The following is a 22,453-nucleotide window of genomic DNA, read 5'->3' on the forward strand; positions in this document are numbered from 1 at the left end:
CGGTCATATCCTCAGTCTTTCTTCTGAAATTTTCATTGACCAAGTTGAGCTAAAATTTTTGTCTTTTCTTGCCTCAGTTATCCGGATGTCAGAAAAAGTCAATAATTGCATTTCTTGTGGGAAACAGATACCTCATAGGGATTATCATTCTGTATTCCTTGCTTGGGGCTGTGACGTAGGGGGGGTGTCGCTGATTAGACTGTGCCAGGCTTGTTTAGCTACTTGGAGTTCAGTACACACTTTTACTAAGCATTACCATCTCCCTCTTTATTCTAAGTCCAGGGCTGGGTTTGCCACTGCAGTTTTACAGGGCATGTTAGCAGCTCCTAATGCTATTTTGTTTGCCAGCCTCCCTTTTCCTTTGCTTTGGGATTCTACCCACAGGTTATGACTGCAGCAATGGAACATAGTACAGTTTTGTACCTACCATAAATGTAGATGTGGGTGGTTGCTGTGTTTCTTTTTGGGATACTCTTTAGTTCCACACTGGTGGTTGTTGGGTGTTTACTACTTTGGTTCTGGACTTTCTTTTGTAGGCCTTCTGACATCTGGGGCAAGAAAGACTGAGGATATGGCGTCGGTCATGCACTTAACTAACTACTCCACTGGCGCCAGCCTCTGGGCGACAATGACCGACGCCAGCCTAGCTCTTTACAGGTTATGACTGCAGCAATGTAGATCCTCGAACATCTACATTTATGGTAGGTACAAAACTGTACTTTCTGGAAGCTTTCCTTGATATCTTTGCACCCACTTCCAGTGTACGTGATTCTCAGCCATCAGCCCCTAAAAGGCCATGTCGCTCTTCCCCTTGTACATTGAAGACGAAGCAGGCAGGGTAGTTTGTTTAAGATGCTTTATTACATAGAAGTACATCAGGATGGATAGCAGCATCAATAAATATAAACAAACTTATTAACAGACAGAGCTTATACACATACATGCTTACATCTCAACAGCTTACTACAAAATGGCAGTCAGACTTGTACGTGCTCAGTATTTATACATTTGTGCAAGCTGTTGAATAGGCTTCTTAATGAGACATGCACACATTGATCTACAGGCCTGTCAGGTTCTACAAGGTACCTCAGGGCTTACAATTTCTGCCCAAAAACCCTGTGGCAGACCCTTCTGTGTTTTCCGTATCTGTAGAAAAACCTTATATGGTACATCCTGCTACCAGTGCTCTTCCATCAGATAAATTCAGCAGGGCCATGGACAGACTGGGTGAAAAAAAAAGTGTTTTCATCATTATCAGAGCTGCAGTAGCCTTCACTATGTGGTTTATATCCTGTCAAGGGTATAACAACCAGCCACTTTCCAAAACTTCAGGCCACCTTCCACATGCCCAAACTGTCAAGCAGCTCAAGCTGAGCTGACAGGTTTGGGCATGAAGCCCTTCAGAGCTTTATTGCCGCCAGAAAGTATGCTGCTCTGAGTCTTTCGAGGATTGACTGTCGACTTGTTCTGTTCCTTTGCTGGGCAAATAAGTTTAGTTTGGGGGAAAAAATTCCAATTTTTTTTTCTGTTTTATCACTTTACTCATCATAAAAGTTATTTTAAAGCTTGAAGTGTTGTATTTTACCAGGCAGTCACAAGACTGTAACACTTTTAAACAGCACATACATTTTTCCTCTCAGTTTAAAATTAAAAGTGGTGTAAAGTAACTGAGAATATTTTATTATAGTAAAATTGTTTATTTTACTTTTGTAGGGCTGGAATAGTGTTTTAAAGTGCTTTTTACTGTATTCTTTCTGGCAACAAAAGGTAACTTTTGTAGGCTAGTTTTCACTAGAATTTGCTGCTTATCTTCCCTGAGAAAGAGGCACCATTTTTGTCTTGACTGTGGAACAGAACATTAGTCCTACAGTCAGTCTTCCAGCCACAAAAAGAAGAAAAATAAATAGCCTTTACCACCACAGCAGTCAAGCAGTTTGCCTCAGCCGCTGGTGAGAGACTCTGCTGTGACCATTTGCTGTACCTCAGTCCACTCATGTTTTAACATGGATCAATCTGTTTTAGCACTTGCAATGTCTACAGACTGGGTGTTAGCAACATGTGGCTGTTGAGGTTCCCCCCCAGTGGGTAAGGGAGAAACACTGTTGTCAGTCTTGGAAGAGGAAACCAAGAAGGTTTTCCTCTTGTATTGGAATGCTGTACTCATCCCTGGGGAAACTGCTAATGCCATCAGTACCACAGTTGGCTCCATTTTTCCTGTCAGAAAGAAAACCAAGCATGTGTCTGAGTAGGTTACTGTGTCTCGCTCAGAGTTTAATTCAGGTTGTTGATCCTTCTTGTACAGTAGCTTTTGGTAAACGTAAGAAGGGTACCTCTTTTCCTGAAAAGATTCAAGATTCTGAACAGGAAGATGCAGGGCCAGGGAAAGGGTTTTCTCCTCTGATTTCTGATTCAGACTTGAGTGCTTCTCTTTGTCTGAGACTGTTGCTAGAATCTGCCAGTGTTTTCAGTGGGAGAACACTGAGGTTTCTCAGTTCCTCAGGAAGTGCTTTGAGTTATTACACAAGGATTGTCCAGGTCCTACATCCATTCTCTTACTGCCTTGGATTTTCCTTATATTCAGCCTGAAACTCATTCAGACTTTCGTACCATCAGACAATGGGCAAAGCCTGACCAGTTCCTTCCTTTACCTTCAGTCTTGTTCTGCAAGTGAAATTGTCAGAGTGCTGGGATTCATGACAGCAACCATCCCCATGGTCACCTTTGAACCAAATCTTTTACAAAGTGTACTCACTTCCATGGTCACCTTTGCCAGACTCCCTGTGAGGAATATCCAGTGGTCCCAATATTCTTATCTCCTGGACTTGCAGGTTCCCCTCTTCCCCTACCTAAATGAAGACGTTGCACATAGACTCATCAGATGATGCATGTGGAGCATGAATGTGCAGTCTGAGAGTTCAAGGACAATGGCCTGCAATCCTAAGGTCAGTGCACATCAGTCTGAAGGAGATGAAGGCATTAATACAGGCCCTGCAGATCTTCTCTCTTTCTTGGAAACCAGGACCGTAAAGAGTGCTCACAAACAACACAAACATATAAACAAGCAGGGGAGCGTCAGTTCTTGTCAACTGTGCAGACTGGCTTTTTTGGCATGGGAACAGGCCACAGACTGGCTTTTTTGGCATGGGAACAGGCCACAAAAGCAAACCTCTCTGGCCAAGTGGTTTACATTCCCTCACAGGACAATATGCTGGCAGACTTTCTAAATAGATCAAAGGAGACCTTCCTACATACAAATCACAGATGGGGGGGGGGTCCACAGATAGCTCAGTTTGCCTCCATGAACATCAACTTCCACTCTTTTGCACCAGGTGCTACTGTTTTCAAGCTTGGAGAGTGGATGCAATGTCCTTTCTCAAGAAAGAGATGTTCCTATATGCCTTCCATCCACTTCCTCTTCTCCTCAGGGTCTTAATGAAGATCCAAAGACAACACACAAAGTCTTCCTGGTGAATCCCTACTGGCCAAGGCAGTGTTGGCTCCCCCTTAATTTCTACCTAGCCAGGGCCGTTACCAGAAACACTCCACCACAGCGGATTTGCTTACACAACAGAACAGCTTTTTGCTTTATCCCAACTTGTCATCTGTCAACCTGTCACTATGGATGATATGATTCTGATCCCCTTTTTGACGCCAGTTTTCTGAGGATGGTGGCTAAGGTTCTCCAGGAGCAAGGAGATGTACTAGTAGGAAATCTTACGTAGCAAAATTGAAAAAAAATGACTTAGAGGTGTGCAGCTAAAAAACATGACCTAGTACAGGCTGCTACCCCAGTGGCCCTCTCTTGTGTGAGCTCTTGAAATCTGGCCTAGCATACTAGTCTATTTTAGGCATATCTGCTTCCCCTGGCCAAGTTAGAAGTTAAACAGTTCTTTAAAGGTGTGCTGTACCTGAAACCTCCAAATAAAGCTATTCCTTCTGTCTGAGACCCTAATTTTGTGCTGGAAAACTCACTCTCCCTCCTTTCAAACCAACAGGTTATGCCTCTCTCAAATTCTGTACTTTGCAAACCTTTTCTCTGGTAGCTCTCACCTCCACCAGACAGGTCTCCAGACTACAGGCCCTTATAGTAACTTCTCCCTTCCTTATTTTTCACAAGGACAGTGTGCCTAAGGGTCAGTCCCTTTTTCATGCCTAAAGTAGTAAATGAACTTTAATCCAGTTGCAAAGTTGCCCACCTTCTTCCCTAATTCTCAAGCCAAGGGAGAAAGGATTCTACACTGTATCCACAAGTCGGACTGTTTGCATTTCCAGGATTCCAAGCTAGGGAACACCCCATTTCTAAGCAAACTATTGCTAGCTAGATTTTGTAAATCAATTGTCCTTAGCTATATTCAACATGGGAAAACCTTGCTTTCTGCACTAAAGGCACATTCTAGAGGAGCAGTAGTCTCTTCTGGAGACTTCTACAAGATAATTCACTCTAGAACAGTCCTAGAAGCAGCTTCCTGGTCTTTTGTGCATACCTTTAGCAAATGTTTGAGTGGATGATTTTCTTAAATCCAGAGCAACTTTCATCAAGTTGATCCTCTCTGGGTTACTGGACAGTTCTCATGCTTCTCTTCCAAGCATCCTTCTCACTTCATGAGCTTTAGCAATCACCCAACTGTATGGAATACTGCAACAGTGATCTAAGGAAGGCCATAGTACAGTTGCTTAGAACTTACCACAACAGTAGATGTCCTACTAATCACTGTTCCTTCCCACCCCATCTTCTTCCTTTTCCTCATGGACCAAGGGGTATAATTGTCTTTCTGTCTCTCCCCCTCATATCTGACTATTTTGTTTCTTGGGCCTCTTAATGCTTACTAATTTGGAGACAGTCTGTGGATTTATATTCATGCATCCACTTATGTAGCCTTAGGGCCGTGGTGGTGCAGCGGTTAGCATTGTCTTCTCACAGCAAGAGGTTCTCCAGTTTGATTCTCGGCTGGATTGCCTTCTCTGCAGAGTCTGCATGTCCTCTCTGCAGTTGAGTGAGTTTTAAAAAGACACGCAGGTAGGCGTGTGTGCATGTGCCTTCTGTGAAGGTTGGGCTCTGGGCTGGCACCTCAACACTGTAAAAACTCCACTGCCAGTCAGTCTGCGGACCTGTGATCTGCTGTGGCGACCCCTAACTGGGAAAAGCCAAAAGACATTGCTACCCATTTAAGTAGCCTTATGCCTGTGGGCTTGGGTGAAATGTCAGACATATGGCTCCTTGGAAGGTTTTGGTTTTGTTACCAGATGGGACATTCAGGTTATTTGGCGAGATAACCCTACAGTTTGAAATACTGCAACAGCAAGCTGTAGGACAATCTGCTGTCACGATTAGTACTTACAGAAGCATACTACGTATATGTGTGTGTCTATATATATATATATATATATATATATATATATGTGTGTGTGTGTGTGTGTGTGTGTGTGTGTGTGTGTGTGTAGATAATATATAATGTGGTGTGTGCGCGTATATGTATACATATGTATATATATACACACACACACACACCCTGTATATTCCTCACATTTACAGCCCTGTTGTTCTGAGGATTACTGCCATGGTCATCAGAATTTCATCAAGCACTTGAAATTATGAATTGCAGTTGCCATTTTAACTCCTTAATAAGCATGCGTGTTGGCTTTTGTAATCCCTGCACCACTGGGCATTGTCACCTCATGCTAAGTTGCCATTTCCTGTGATCTTAGTCATCATCTCTGTATGATTAGCTGCCTCCAAGTACTTGTTTGCTCAGTCATTTCTTAGACTTAGTTGCTGCAGTCATTGGCCAGAAGTGTTTCCCTTTTCCAAGCAATATTGTTACAAGCATGACTCCTGGAGTCAGGCTCTTCATTTTCAGCTGTTCTATAGGGAAGTAGTCCTATGAACTTCATTCTGACAGTGTTCCAACTCCTTCAATCCTGGTGGTTTATTCCTGGTTTATTCCTTTGAATTCAGCCTAATGACAGGGGCCCCATGTGGAGGGTCTTCAGTGCCTGTTGTATCAAATGTGTTCCTTACCATATCTGTTGTTCCACAAGAAGAAGCTCCTTGATGATCCAAGAATGCCAGCCTTCTCAACCCCCTGCAGTGGAATTTCTTCAGCTAGCCCCTGCTGTTGGAGTTTCTTGTAAGTCATGTTAAGTATATGCTAGTACAATGGCTTGCAGTGGTGATGTCAAGTCTTCATTGATGCTTTGTGATTTGCAGGAAGGTACTTGCTAGTGGTTAGGGGGCAAACTAGGAGATTGTGATAAACAAGCAGATTTGTTTTGCTGATGTGTGATAAAGCCAATTTGCAACGGTGTCTGACCATGCTTACTTTCACGAAAAATAAAGTTGAACGCTTATTTGATGGATAGGATAAACATAGCCATAGGACCCAACAAAGAAGGTATTTTCTCAGATATATGAATAGAGTAAGAATGTCTGTTGTATACTTAAGAGAATCTTCAGCACCCTTTAGTGTTTCCTCAAATTATATTTATTTCCTTGCTATCCTAACCAAAAAAATGTCAGTACTGGTTTTTGCTGTACTGCCTTTCTTCCAGTAACTTAGAGCTATCTATAAGAATGAAGTAGGAGTAGAGGGTCATCATCTTTGCAAGTGTTCATGTGGGGAAACAAAATAGATAGTATGCTATATCCAAGTATTTGCTTAAAAAGTAAACATTGCATGAAAAGTAAATTTGATTATAGGCTTCAGTGCTGCTAGTGTGTGTAGGAACTTCTCTTCAATCACTTCTGTTCTGGTGAGTACACATGCAGTGGTGCTCTACAAAGGTTACCTTACAGCAACAGTAGATCTGTGACCACTGTCCACTTTGAGGGAGGTCTTCATGGAACAGTTAACTGCATTTCTTTACATTTCTACCTTCACTCCTTTTACTTCTCCAAAGTTCATAGGTAGGTACTAGGCTAGGGCCTATATAAGCCTAGCCAAAAAGGTACCCTGGCTTTCGCCACCCAAGACAATTATTTTCCTGTGTCCCTGTCGAACAGAGCCACAGAGGTGATCTCCAGGGTGAATTTCCTGTTTCCCATCCAATCATCAAGATTTTTCTTGAAGAGTGCTAATGAGGAGCTTTGTTTGATATAGATAGGTAGTTTGTTCCAGAGTATGGGAAGTCTCTGGGACAAGAATCTATCCCTGCAGCATGTTCTGTTTATTGTGATGACAAGGTTGTGTGTAGCTCGGAGGGATTGGGATTTCTTTTAAGTGGATCATGTCCAACAGCTCTGGGTTTGACATAGCTTTGTATGTTAGGCAGAGATCGCCTCTGAGTAGGCGATATGCGACGGAGTAAAGCTGGAGTTTTTTGAGACAGTCTGCATAGGGCATCTGTTTGAGGCTGGTAATCCTCTTTGTGAGGTATTTCTGCTGCCTCTCCAGTTGTTGTAGATGTCTTGTGAGGTACATACCAAAAGGGGTGTTGTACTCTGATGAGTCTAATGAGTGACAAGTAGAGGGAAACGGTGACCTCTTTTTTTCCTGGATGAGAAACCTTTTGTGATGAGGTGTGCACGTAGGTGGATTTCCTGACTACTGTGGCGATGTGATTATCAAAGGAGAGACTACTGTCCACCTGTGTCTCAAGGTCTCTTATCACACTTTCGGTGTTAAGTAGACTACCACCTATGTGGTAGCTCATGGGTACATAGTTTTTACCAAGGGGGATAACAATGCACTTTTTGGCATTGAGCTTGAGGCCATGGCTTTGACACCAGGCATCTGTCTCGCTGAGGCCCTTTTGTAGGATGTCCACATCATTAGGAGTTTCAGTTATGGCTCCTAGTTTGCAGTCATCTGCGAAATTCGTTGGTCAAAGACCTTCTGTGTTGGCCTGTACTTCAGAAAAGTATATATCAAACAGGAGAGGACCCAAGACTGAACCCTGTGGTACTCCACTTCTCACTGGTCTGAAGTCTAATTTGGAGTCTGCTACTTTCACAGTGTCAGTGAGCCAGTTGGTAACCCATCTTGTGACATAGGGATTTATACCTAGTTTAGTGAGTTTATCTATAATTCCAGAGTGGGGGATGATGTCAAAAGCCTTGGTGTGATTCAGATAGGCTGTGTGAACCACCTTACCCTCATCTACGGCTTTGGTGACTGCTTCAAAGAAGTCTATCAGGTTTAGGAGACATGATCTGCCTTTTACAAACCCGAACTGGGTGGGGACCAGAGTTTGGAGATTACCAATGTCTTTGTTTATAAGTTCCCTGATGATACGTTCCATGACCTTGCAGAACAGGCTCGTTAGGCTAATGGGGCGGTAGTTCCCGGGGTCCGTGGTGCCTCCCACTTTGTGGAGTGGGATAACCGTCGCTGTGCTCCATTCAGTAGGCACAAAGCCTGAGGTGAAGCTATGATTGAACTTGGTGCTTAGGTGGGGTGCCAGTTCATTCTGTAGTTCATGTAGAATGCAGCCTGGGATGCTGTCAGATCCCATGGATGCTGTGTTCTTGGCTTTGGAGAGTATGGTTTTTACCTGTGCAGCCATGATTACAAGAACTTTGCATTCTTCCGGTATAGAGATGGGCCCTTTAAGGGGTGAGGGTGTGGGTAAAGTTAGCACTGAACCTATCTGCCAGGATGAGTTTTACCGTTGCACCTTATCTTGGACCATCCTTTACTTGGGCCACTAATGGAAAGACGGTCATTGTTTAGTAAAAAAGTGTAATCTTTTTTCATGTCTGTATACTTTGTGGTCAGCAGAATGGCATGTTGAATGGCATGTTTTTTGAATCTGGGGCGAAGTAGTCTGCCATTTTGAACTTCTTGAAAATTTAACTTTGGAGTACCATCCTGTGGTTGGAAGTTGCTGTTTATGATATGCTGCTGAAAGAGATTGTCTTGAATGTTAGTGTGGTAAGTTATGTTGCTTTCTTCTTTCAGCATAATTTTTAGATTGTTGCCATATTCTTTCAACAACTTACTCCTTCATTAAAGTGCTGTTCAGTGAGTGTGGCATATAAATTGCTCAACAGGTACAGTATGAAAGAGGAAAAAAAGGATAGGGACAGACTAATTTTGAACCACTAAAATGAGTACATCACATTTGCTTAAGCTCTTAAATGTTGCTTTTGTTCGCAGGAGATATTCGAAATGGAGCAGACAGTTTGTATAACAGAAGACCAACCGGTCGATGATGGGGTAAATACCAAGTTCTGTCTTTCTTGAGATTTTCTTGTGTTTGTTATCTTTTGTCTCTGTCTAGGCGTAATTAGAATTCATTTACTTTTGTTTAAATGATGTGTCGTCTTTGATTACATCTGAGTTGTAAATGCTTAGCAGGCAAGTAAGATTGTGACATTTGTATCTACTCTGTTCCATGTGACAGTGGAAATGAAGTTTTAGAAATTAATGTACAGCGGTTTAAACACGTACTATGTGAAATTTAAAAGACATGAGACAGTGAGTTTGTAATAGACAGTTGGTGTTTTCATGCATCCTTAAAGTTCTTGGAATTCACTTGGAGTGAAGCTCATGTAGCAGCACATCTCACAATTATCTTGATTTTTGCAGCATGTCCTGATTTTTGCCTCATGTTTTTGGTCAGTTCTTCACAAAATTTTCTGGCCCATCATTGAGGACTGAGTCATTAATTAATGGCAGGCATCTGACTTTCAGACTTCACATCCTGCAGAAAATGCATTCTAGCGTAAAACATGTTACAGTAGAGAGTTGATTATCTGAACAGTCTATCAGAGCCGGCCTTCTGTAGCTTTCAGGTAGGAAAAATCATAAAGTCTCGATATGAAAACATTATACGTATTCACTTGAACATGTTTTTTGAGCTTGTAGCTAGCTCATGTGTGAAAAATATTCTTTATTGTCCACTGGAGTTACTGAATGGTTGAAAAATGTATTCCTGAGTGCCGCAAAAAACAAGATTTTAGACATTTTTTATCCGGTTCATTTATATGCTTGATTATCTGAACAGTTTGATTTTCAGAACTACCCTAGGTCCTAATTAGTTTGGATAATCAACTCTTTACTGTATTCTAACAACTTTCTAAGTTTATAAGATCAGTGTTTAAAATTTGTCCCTGATCTTTAGCCTTTTTCTGGAAAAGTTGCAGTAAGAGGTTGAGAGGTGTGTAGCAGGTGCCATATTATCGGACCATGTGATTAAAATCTTCTGGCACTTCTATCTTGGACATTTGCACTAGTGGCAGTCCTGTCTGCACAGGGTGTAGACTTAGGTGTACTTCATGCACTATACAGAGGAAATCACAAGAGAGTATGCACAATGATTATGTAGCTAAGAGAAGTACTCACATCCAGCTACCTATCAAAAGGAAGAGGGCCTCATTCCTTCTTGATGCAAGACACTACCTTGAAGAGCAGTTCTTAAGTTTGTGGAACTTTCTGTAGTATGTAACATCTGAGATATCCTCTTCTGAAGACTTTGTTAGCACAAACTTTAGCATTTTGTGGATTCCATGTTTGGAGATGCACACTGTCCCTCTGGTGGATGTCATGGCGTTATCCACTGGTATAGAAAGCACCTCTGACCCTAGACTCCCTAGTTCTTTTAAGATTTCAAACTTATGTACATCTTAGAACAGTTTTCCAAGTTTTACTGTCTAAAAAAAAAAAATGTAAATTTAAGTGCCCCTGCAAGAGGGGGGGGGGTGTCCTTCCTGCAGTCCCAAGTATAAGCTAGAGAAGTTGAGGCAAAGCCAAGCATTGGCACATATTCCACTTAGCGTCTTCCACTTCACTTATCATGGGGTTTCCCTCTACTGTTGAGAGATGGAGATGGCACTAGTCATGACCTCTTGATACAGAAGATGGTAGAAGACTAAGTTGTGGGATTCAGTCAGCATATCCTTTTGTGTGGAAATGAGTAAAAAAAAACGGAACTGTGTTGTGAAGTGGGTCCTCTGGTGCTGACTGTGTATTAGTAACTTCTCTCTCCTCTGCCAAGACCCAGATTATTTCAGGGGTTTGCTTACTGTTTACAGTCGTCGTAGGCTTGTGGTCATTCCCAGGACACTGGATGTCAAAGCACTCTTTAGATGGTGGAATGTGATTAAGCAGGTGCAAGAAAGCACTCCTGACCATCACTTGCTCTTTATATAATCCCAAGGTGTGAAGTGAGCTTGAGCTGCCCATTTATTGACCTAGCTTGAGAAGAATGTTTTATCTTCCTCTCTGAATTCACCTGGGAGTGGATTTAGGGAGATATGAACATAAGCATAATACTGGGCAAATGATCATGGGGGAACATAAGATGCCCAACCATGTACCCCTTTAAGAAGACAAACTTAAAATTTCTTACCACCCTTATCAAGCGCTTAGTACTGCTTATCTCCCAAATCAAGCAGGTCTTTACATATGTGTGGTGGACATTTTCTCTCTGCCTATCCATTCATCAAGACTAGCCTGAAAAAGTTGCCAAAGTAGTACTTTGAGCTGTGGTGGCAACTTATTTCATAGGCTGGGAATACCCTGTGTAGGAATCCATTCCACCAACTAGTCTTGTTCATGTTTTTGTCTGTGGTGTGAGTATCTGTAGAGGCACCGATTTTTGTCAAGAAATAGAAAGCTAAATAGGATTAGATCTTTCATGGTTCAGAAAGCTACAGAAAGATCATCAAGCAGCCGCAGCTGGTAGGATACTGAATGTAAACAGAGTTGTGCTGTTGTGCTAATCTTTCTGTTCTGGATACTTGACGAATTTAAGACCTTTAACTTTCTTTGTTAGAAGTCTTTGGGGCCTTCTCAGCTGAGCGATTATAGTTGGATTTGTACATACTGGGGGGGGGGGGGTATTGTATTCAGTAATGGGTCTGATAGGAGACGAATTCAGGGATAGGGTGACTACTTTGACTGCTGAAGACATTCTTTTGGTAATTAACTAGGCCAGCTAGAAGAATTTCCTAAGTATAGTGGAAACCTGATTGAATGAGAGAGAGAGTGTTGTCCAGGTAAGTATCCCAGGTCTCTCATGACCTGCTGAGTCTTAAAAGGAGCACCATTTATAACATCTGACATGTCAGCATCTTTTGCTGAATGCTGCTACATTGTACTTTTTTGTATTTGACGTGGACTGTTTTCATTATACCAGGTATATGCATATTCCAGCCCTTGTTGGAGCTGTTTAGTACCAGTGGACGAGAGAATAACAATACCCAGCTTGTAATCACTAAACTTGGTTAAGCACTCATGAGATTATGATAACATGCTCTGCTGGTCATGAAGAAAGGGATTGAAATCTTCTCCAGAGTTCTTCAGCTGCTGTAATTCTCATAAGGTCCTTATTAAGGATATTTCCCTATGCTGGGATATTGGCTTGGATGTCTGCAAAGTAAATAAGCAAGCTCGCTGACCCTCTTCAAGCGCAACCTTGATGAGTGGATGGGAAACCGCAAACTTGTCCCAGGAGTTCCACCTTTGTCCCTCATTGACAGGGGAAACAGGTGCTGACTGAGGGTTCTTTTTGGGGATAAACTCTTGGTTGGGCTTGGAAGGGCCCCAGGGTTATTAGCCTAGTAACCTCCTATAATCCTAAGAGGGCCTAGCACAGTTCCATTTGGCACATAACTTCTTACAGTTTTACATTGAGAGTGTGCCAGCAACTTTCACAACTTCAGTATTTTGTGTAGCCAATTTGCAGACTTGCAAACAACATAGAGGTTTATATTAAGATTGTCAATTTTTAAATAATTCCAGCACTGGGGAAAAATTATCAAAATCCTTGGCCAGGTCAAGTTAAGCAGTGTGTAAAGAGTGACCACTATCCACAGCCTCTGCTTTCTTTTCAAAGAAACTTATTTGGTTCAGGAGGCAGGATCTGTCCTATCACTGTCCAGGACCAAGAGTGGAGCTGCCTGTGTTGCCAGGGGCAGGGGAGGTCAATCATTGTTACGATGAAAAATGACAGAGAGCACTTTTTTTTCCATATAGCTCTGCTCCCTCCTCCCAGTTTATCCCTTCCTTAAGGATACCCTTAAGTCTCATGCAGTTCCCTAGGGACTGTAGCTTTGCTTCTGTGCCCCCCCCCCCCGATTAAGGTAATCTAGACCAGTGCTCTGAGGTGAAGACTGATGATCTCTAAGCCATTCCATCTGTGAAAACAGTTGTGAAGAATGCTATCTTTGTGATCTTGAAGCATTCTGTCCCAATCCTTCAGCTTATTAGAAGGCTGATGCCATATATAAACCCCTTGGAAAGTTAAGTGATATCCTTACCAAGCGGTCTCTGGTAGATTCCTTTCTATATCTGGTCTAAAGTAGAGGCGAAGTCTTGACCTTTGGTTAGGTGGGGCAAAAGGTGTTTTTTCCGTGGCCACTCAATCCCTAAACTGCCTTCCTCACCTGTCCTGTTACGGGCATGAGGAAACTTGCAGGACTGTCTATACTGGGTTAATTAATTATTCAGTGAGCTTCCAAGTACCCTACTGTAAGTTTCAGAGCACCAGCACTATGGTTGGAGAGTATCATCCTGAGTATACCAGCACAGGGAAGTCTAGGTAGACTCCTGTCTTTCCAAGGAAGTGCTAAGAGGGTTGTTCTTCCCTGCCAGTGTCCAGTCAGATTTCCTATCTGGTTAAGTTTTACAAAAGTTTCTTTTTGGATGAGCTTTGCAGAACTTTTTTGAAGATTTGTGAAGGGAGAAATGGGTATGCACCATGGAGAGTCTTTATAATGTTTCAGCGTACCACCTATGACTTTGAGCTGCTTCTTGTACACAAGACAAGCAGTCTGAGAAGGCTTCCACTGACCAATGGAGGAGGATGTTCATGCATAAGGCTGCCCACCTCCCCCCAGCACATTTACAAAGATTTTCAGGGAGAGAATCTACAAGGCATGGAACAAATAGTATTGACTAACTGTCTGGGCTAAACTTAGGAGGCCATTTCTGTGAGTTTGCCCCAGATGAAAGAGCTAGCTCCAGGAACCTTTGAATTCTGGCTGTGGCCTCAAGTGGCCTTGGAGTTTTTAAGCCCCCCCCCCCCCCCCCCATAAGCAGGTTTGTTTCTGGCCCAGTTGGTCTTATTGGAGCATCTGGATCAAGCCCATCTCTACTTCTCAGAGGGGTTATGAAGCATCCTTCCTTCTTAAGTGGAAAGCAATTCTTTTCCCGCCTCTTATTTTTTTGAAGGGTTTAGCTGAACGGGAAGGGGCTTACCATTCTCAATATTGGCATCTTCACTGTGTGTATGTAGTCATGAAGTTCTCTCTGGTGATGCTTAAGATCTTGCCATTGCTCTCAGTAGGAACCTGGATGGTGTCACTGCACATAATAGTTGCCTTTGAACACATTTCTGTATGGAAATCTTGGTTGGGATTACTTTGATTTGCTGTACTTCAGCAGTTTCATGAATGCATGCTACCCTCTAGGCCATTGTTTCTGCCATTATTGTTTTACCAAGTTTCTGGCTGTAGTGACAGAAGCCTTGTAGAAGAGTCTGATAGTGTTTCCATACAAAGAGAACTCTGTCTAGATGGTCCTGTCAAGAGACGTCTGCAAGCAGCCATTTGCTAAGTCTGGCCATGTTTACAAGCCTTCGGGTTTGCTGTAGTCTTAAATAACTTCCCTTTGGTTTAAGCTCAAAATTTTCCACTTATTAGGGTACAGTTGGATACTCTGCAATGTTTCTTATTCCCTTTCATTAAGAAGAGTAGAAAAGCAGAATTTTAGGTGACTCCAGGTCTGTAGATGAATGTGCAAAAAAGGATTCACGTATTTGGAAGAGGGGCTAAGTGTTCTGCAGATATTGTGCCCCTATAAAAGAAATTTTGGACCTGTACTTCTGATCATATTGTGTATTTTGTGACAGCCTATGTTGCTTGATGTATGGATGTGTTCATTAATTCTGCTCCTTTTGTTCATCATGCTGATCACTGACTTCACCTTCCCTGTCACCTGCCTTCTTATGAGACTGCCCCAGTAGACCATGAGGTGTCACTGGCTTCAAATCATCATGATTGCTTGGATTTTTATCTGGTGTCAGGCCCATGTTACCTAGATAGCCTTCCATATCACTGTTGTAGTATTCCTTATGTAAGGAGCTCCTGCCAAGGCTAGCTCAGCATCTGGCCAGTATACCAAAGGCTTCAGTTTAATGACGCTGTACATCACTCAAATGCTCCATGCGCAAGGCGTAGGGCATAAAGGTGACATACGGACATACACCCTTCAGAACTAATTTGCCACCAGCCTGAACACCATCATTGAGTGTCGGTCTGAATACTACTTCTGTTCTGGTTACCTTGCCTTGTTTCGGATAAGTACCCCATTGGGGTTTCTTCTTTCTTTTCTAATTTTATTTTTGTGGGTTTACATGTCACCCAGAAGGGGAAACTGTCAGCATGAAAGTAAAATTCCCCATAAAGATAGTCATGAACATTCTCTTCTATTTGGGAGCTTCTCACAACCATAGGCAGTGTTCTATCTGCCAAGCATTTGTCCCCAAGTCCCTATATAGTCATATCTCCTCCTTATTAATTTACCTAGAGAGCCAGTGTCTAAATTGTTGGTATAAGGTGCTATGGCAGAGTCTTCTCTTCCCATCCCAAAGGTCATCCGCTTGCCAAGAAGGCCAAACAACTCAGATCTGATTTGGGTGCTGTCCTGCCTCCCACAGACATCTTTCTCGAGGCTGGTGAAAGCCTAGAGGATCATCTCATTGTTGCTTCAGATTCCCCTACCACGACCCCATCACAGGCAGGCGTGGCTCAACTTCTCTCGCATCCTTGGATGCTTTATAAACATCTGTTCCGGATATTGAGGGGGAACTTAGGCTATCTGAGGGACCAAGGAGGATGGCACAGAGTGTAGTTAGGTAGGAGATTCCTACTATATTGGTTGAATGTCAGTAAGCGTCGAAACCTCTTGGGGACTTTCAGGCAAACGTCCCTCAAAAGAAAATACAAAAAAGCCAAGCACATTTTCCCTGCTGTTAAAGACCCCCCCCCCCCACACACACACACGCACGTGAATTGCTGGATTTTACACAGGAGATGTTTAATGCCTTATTGGCCTCAAAGCCACTTCAGGGAGTCTCTGTACCTGCTCCTCCCTGGTTATCTGCTCCTGTTAAGAAGTCCAGAAATCAAGAGTCCTCTGAAGAGGAATTGGATTCTGGGGAAGAGTAGTTGGCATATTCTTTTCAAATCCCTTCTTTGGATTATGGATTTAGTCCAGATTCTCCCTTTCGAGGAACTCTCTTTTGGGGATACTGTTTCCTGCATGATGGGATATTTCAAATGGGACTGTTCTTAGGTTTCTGATATTCAAAAAAAGGTGTTATGGACTACTCCAGATGGGGGTCTCCCAAACGCTCTGCTATTCTTTCAGTCTTGGCTGCCCTCTTAGATACCTTTTCAGCAGCCTCTGTTGCCACTGATTCTCACCCTCCATCTCCCATGAAACCCGACTGATTTTATAAGGTGCCTGATTATTGTAAATGTTTGCACAAATGTCTTCCTGATGATTCTTCTGTATTGCTTGTATCTTCTGACAAACCCTCTAAACTTCTGCTGTATACTAAATGTCTTCCTTCGGATAAAGCTAGAGCCATGAAACATGTAGATAAAAAGGTCTATAATGCTGCTATCCTAGCTTTTAGGGCTATTAATTACCAGACTCGTGGCCAGGTATGTTTTAACCCTTCTTTTTCAGGCTTCTCAGGCAATTTCCCACCTTCCTGATTCAAAAGGGAAGGCCTCTGCCCTTTCCTTATTAGGTTCTTCCTCTCCATTAACTTGTCACTCTAAAGTGTAGCTGTGGTGCAGCTGATGCTTCTAGGGCTGCTGCATTTGATTCTGTTTTGCGGCATTACTCTTGGCTGCATCTTCAACCTTTACCTGATGAAATTAAAGCTAAATTGTTGGATGCCAAAAAACAACAGGCAGTGACTGTGTAAAAAAAAAGTTTATTGAACATTTTTTAAGTCCCTCCAGGATAAAGGCAAGTCCTTACAGGAACTGAAACATTTTTGTTTTTCCTATCCCTAAATTTCAGGGAAGTTATGCATCCAAATCTTCCTTTGTTTGCAGACAGCCCCGTCCATCATCTAAAGGTAAAAGGGTTCTAGGTATGTACTTCCAGCCAAGCTACTCAAACTCCTTCTCAGAAGCTTCCTTTTCAAGACAAACCAGGTTCTGTGTGACACTTTGCTTCTCCTTTCCCTAGGCCAGGTTCCCTTATCCCTTCATCTTTCCCCGTCTCTTCCCAGTTGGTTACAGGTCACTTAGGGTTAATGGGTTTTCTCCATCTGCCAGGGATAGTTCATGGTGTGGAAGTCCCTTCCTTCTCTTCTAGGCATCCATCAACCTTCTCAGGAACAGCTTCCTTTCTTTCTAGAACTGTTTCATGTCCTCCTGGCTCAGGGTGCCATTCATGTTATGCTGCCTACCCAAGAAGTAAAAGGTTTTTATTCCAGGATGTTCTTGGTTCCCAGGAAGGAAGGCACCTGGAGACCCATTCTAGACGTTTCTCAGCTAAATATTTTTCTAAAGGTCCCTTCCTTTCAGATGTTGTCTCTTCAAACTCTGTTCCCTTTTCTTCTTTCCCAGGCCTCCTTGGTATCTCTGGACCTCAAGGATGCCTACCCTCAAATTCCCATTCGTCACCTCTTCAGGAACTTTTTACATTTCTCGGTTTCTTCCTTGCATTTTCAGTTCACTAATTTGCCCTTTGACCTCTCTGCTACCCCAGGGGTATTCACAAAATACCTTGCTCCTGAAATTACATTCTGCAGATTGAGAGGTGTACAGATCTTTCCTTATCTGGTTGACCTGCTCATTCAGGCTTAATCCCCGAGGCTCTGCTTCAGCACCACCAGTTTGCTGTTTCTGTTACAAAGCCTAAGGTTTACCATAAACTTCCAGAAATCAGTCCTGGTTCCTTCTCAGGAACTTGTTTTTTCTCAGTTACAGGATCCAGACCATTCACATGCTGTCATCCCTGCCTCCACCCAAGGCCCTTGGACTTTTTTTAATCCCTGCTTTCTCTGGCTTCAGTCATAGCCAGAGATTTTCTCAGCATTCTGGGATTCATGGCTTCCACCATTCCTATGCTGCCTCTAGCCCAGCTCCATATGAGAAAACAAACAACATTGATTCCTCAATTCAGTGTGACTTCAACACTGTCATCCACTGGATTTCTTAGTTCTTTTACTTCCATGTTTCAGGCTTCATTGGTGGATCCATCAGCTTTCTCTCAACCCAGGGCTTCCTTTCCAACCTCAAGTCCCATCTCAATATCTCTTTTTCGATGCCTTGGACAGATGATGAGAAACTTCCTTTGGTTTCCTCAAGGTCCAGTTTCTCTGGCCTCCTTACCAGAGGCCAGATCACATCAATGTCAAGAATTTAAGAGCTCTCCTTTTAGCTCTTCAGGCTTTTCATTCTCTGTTTCTTCCAGGGCCCCTTAAGACTTTCACAGACAATACCACAGTGACATGGTATGTAAACAGGCAAGAGTGGAGACCTACCTTCTTTGCAGGCTTGTTTTTCAGATCTGAGATCTCTGGCTTGGGTGGTAGATCCCCTGTCTTTTCCTTAGAAGAGGATGTTTCTGTAAGTCTTCCCTCCCCTTCCTTTAATTCCAAGGATCCTGCACAAGATCAAGCAAGACGCCCACAAAATCTTGCTGATGACTCCCTTTTGGCCCAGACAGCATTGGCTCCCCCTGCTTTTTCACATAACCAGGGGCAATCACCACAAGTTACCTCACCGGATAGCTCTTCTCACACAAAACAGGGGGTCTCTTATCCATCCTCACTTGTCCACTCTTCACCTGACACTGTGGGTGAGAAGGTTCTGATCCTTTTAGGCACCTATTTTCTGAGAATGTGCTTAGGGTTCTGCAGGAGGCCAGGAAACCCACTACCAGGAAATCATATTTGCCCAAATAGAATAGATTTTCTGATCTATTCTCTCTGTCATAACCAGGATCCCCTTTTCAGTAGGGATCCCTCTGGTTCTCTCTTGTGTGAATTGCTTCATGCTGGGTTAGCATATTCTTTAGTTAAAGCTCATCTGTCAGCTCTTTCTGCTTGTCTGCCCTTGACTTCCCCTTTAACCTCTAGGTTTGAGGTCAAACAATTTCTTAAAGGCATCCTTCACATCAGGCCTCCCAGGAAACATATTCCACCTTCTTGGGATCTCAGTTTTGTTGCTGAAAAATTGACATAGGATCCTTTTGAACCTGCAGCTTCAGCTTCCTTACAGCATTGTACTTATAGGTTCATAGGTTCATACTAGGCTATCTGCCCTAGGGCATTTATAAGCCTAGCCAGAATGTGTTTGGCTTTCGCCACCCATTTTAAATTTATTTTGCTATGCCGTTTTTCGAGGTTAGTATCCTGTGCCTCTGTCTAACAGTGACACAGAAGTGATACCCGGGGTAAACCTACGATCTCCCATCCACTCATCAAGATTCCTCTTGAAGAGAGTCAATGAGGGACTCTGCCTAACCTGGACTGGGATTTTATTCCAGAGTGAAGGGAGCCTCTGGGTTATGATTCTGTCCCTCCAGCATGTCCTATTTATTTCAGTGCTGAGGTTCAAGTCTCTCGAGCGTAGCTGGATGGGATTTGGATTTTCTGAGGTGCAGCATGTCCATTAATTCGGGTTGGACATGGCTTTATCGTCAGGCACAGATCGCCTCTGAACAGGCGGTATGCCACTGAGTAGAGCTGGAGTTTCTTTAACCGGGCAGCATATGGCATCTGTTTGAGCCCTTTGATCCTCTTGGTGAGGTACTTTTGGTGTCTTTCCAGTTGCTGCAGGTGTCTGGTAAGGTACATCCCAAAAGGGGCATTGTACTCAATTATGGGCCTGATGAGGGATGAGTAAAGAGGCACGATGACGTCCCCTGATCTAGATGTGAATCCCTTCATGATTAGGTGGGCTATATAAAATGTTTTTCTAACCACTTTGGCCACGTGGTTGTCAAATGAGAGATTGCTATCAACTTGGGTCCCCAGGTTCCTAATTACTTCTTCTGTACTTAATGGATTACCACCTGTGTGGTAATTTGTGGGCACTTTGTTTTTGCCAAAGGGGATGACTATACACTTTTTGGCATTTAGCTTGAGGCCATGGAAGATTTTTTTTCTTTTGGCCCTTACTTCAGTTGAGAGTATCTGAGCTTCAGGCTCTTATGGCTGTGCCTCCTTTTTTTAGTTTTTCACAGGAACAGGGTGTGTCTTCATACTAATCCTTTTATGCCCAAGGTGGTCAGTGAATTGTCACTTAATCGGTCTTTTCATTTACCCTCCTTTTTTTCTTCTCCACATCTTGCTAGTGAGAATGTTCTTCACACCTTGGATCTGTATAGGCAGCTTGGATATTATTTGGACCATTTGCAACTCTGAGCAATTTGTTTCCTTTCATCCCAGGTTTTTGGGTTTGGCAGTTTTTAAACAAAGTATCTCTTCCTGGATTTCAAAGGCCATTTCCTTTTTATTCCTTTCATGGCAAATGTCTTTCCACTTCTGTTGAGGCTCATTCTACCAGAGCTGTGCTTCATCTGGTGCCTTTTTCAAAGGATTGATTACCAGTTCCATCTTTGAGACTGCTACTTAGACTTCTGTCCATACCTTCACTAAACATTTCAAGTTGGATGTTTCCAGAACAAGAGCTGACATTACCAGGAGTGTCCTGCATGGGTTTCTAAAGGGCTGTTCAGTGCCTTCCTCCTCCCAGGTTTCCTCTTGAGCTTTTGTACTCTCCCTTACATAAAGAATACTGCAACAGTGATATGGAAGACCATAGTAAAGTTGTATCAAATCTTACCATAACAGTAGATGTCCTCCTCTATCTCTCTCTCCTCCCTCTTCTGCTCTGTTCTATTCTTGCTTTCCTGGCCAGGGATTTTTTTCTTTTTCCTCCTCCTGGATGCACATGTTCCTCTTGATCCCTAGGAACATTCTCTTCCTCCTGAGACTTTTCACTTCTGAGGTGTGCATATCTGTACATCACTTTTATGCCGATTTGGTATAATGGCCAGACATTGGGCTGCTATTGGCAACATTGAGGGGAAGGACAGCTACTGTTATAATATTGTGTCTTTTCTGTGTGAGAAGGTTACCTTTCCTGTAGCAGAGCTTGCTAGAGGCCTGGTGATGGATGCATTGTTGGTGAATTTGGGACTGCACATGAATTTCTTCAGGGTTCAAAGGAGGCAGTTAGTCATTTAGTCCCTGGTGTGGTACATGAACAGAGTATGCATGTGCAAAACCTGTGCAGGGCAGAATTGTAAGTTTAACCATGAGCAATAATGTAGAGCATCTCTCTGATGGCCATTCATATCTGAGTGAATTTGCTGATTGATTCCCTAGGCCACATTTACAGTAGTTTCTCAGAACTAGGGATGAGAAAGGCCAAATAATCAGGTTCTTCAGGACAATGGCAGTGAGCACCTGTCTTACCTCTGATTGTCTGTATTTCCAGTGTTGAAAAAACAGACTGTACAGTTGTGTAGGTAAACGTATAATAAAGTAGATTATTACTGCTGCAATAGCCTTAGCTACTTGGGTTTAATCCTGTCAAGGATAGGTTCATAAGTTGGTACTAGGCTATCGGCCCTAGGGCCTGTACAAGCCTAACCATAACAATTCCCTTGATATTTCTTCCCACAATATTTACTTCTCTGGACCTCTGTCTAGCAGGATGACTGACATGATCCCCCGGGTGAATTTCCTATCTCCCATCCAGTCATCAAGGTGCCTTTTGAAGAGGGCCAAAGAGGCGCTCTGCTTGACATGTATGGGCAGTCTATTCCAGAGTATGGGGAGTCTCTCGGTCAGGAACTTATCCCTCCAGCATGTTTTGTTCATTGTGATGACAAGGTTTAGATCCCTGGAGCGTGTGGCTCTGAGGGATTGAGATTGCTTTAAGTGGAACATGTCCAACAGCTCAGAGTTGACTTGGCCTTGTATGTTAAGCAGAGATTGCCTCTGAGTAGACAATATGCCACAGAGTACAGCTGGAGTTTTTTTTTTAGACTGTCAGCATATGGCATCTGCTTTAGGCCTGTGATTCTTTTAGTGAGGTATTTCTGTGGCCTTTCCAGCTGTTGCAGATGTCTTGTGAGGTACATACCAAACGGGGCATTATACTCTATAATGGGTCTAATGAGGGATGAGTACAGTGGGACAATGAACTTTTTTTTTGGATGAAAAGCCCTTAGTGATGAGGTGTGCCACATAGAAGGATTTCCTGACTGTTGTGGCAATGTGGTTATCGAAAGTGAGACCACTGTCCACCTGTGTCCCCAAGTCTCTCATCACACTTTCGATGTTTAGTGTACTGCCACCTATGTGGTAATTCATGGGTACATGTTTTTTCCAAAGGGGATAACTATACATTTCTTGGCATTAAGCTTGAGCCCATGGCTCTGGCACCAGGCATCTGTTTCTGTAAGGCCCTTTTGTAGAATATCCACATCATTTGGGGATTCAATAATGGCTTTCAGTTTGCAGACAT

The 22,453-nt window shown here is 43.0% G+C and overlaps 1 protein-coding gene across 1 annotated transcript in view; it reads left to right on the forward strand.

Moving 5' to 3' along the window:
• The window catches only part of SEC63 (SEC63 homolog, protein translocation regulator), a 1,535,741-nt gene that overhangs the window by 1,151,414 nt on the left and 361,874 nt on the right, over window positions 1–22,453 (forward strand). The window contains exon 21 of the mRNA XM_044065412.1: window positions 9,096–9,155. Within this exon, the coding sequence (XP_043921347.1) occupies window positions 9,096–9,155 (60 nt within the window). The remainder of the gene's footprint in view (window positions 1–9,095; window positions 9,156–22,453) is intronic.

Source organism: Protopterus annectens, chromosome 1.part0 (assembly GCF_019279795.1).
Source record: "Protopterus annectens isolate FY-2018-M chromosome 1.part0, PAN1.0, whole genome shotgun sequence".
Lineage (NCBI taxonomy): Eukaryota > Metazoa > Chordata > Ceratodontiformes > Protopteridae > Protopterus > Protopterus annectens.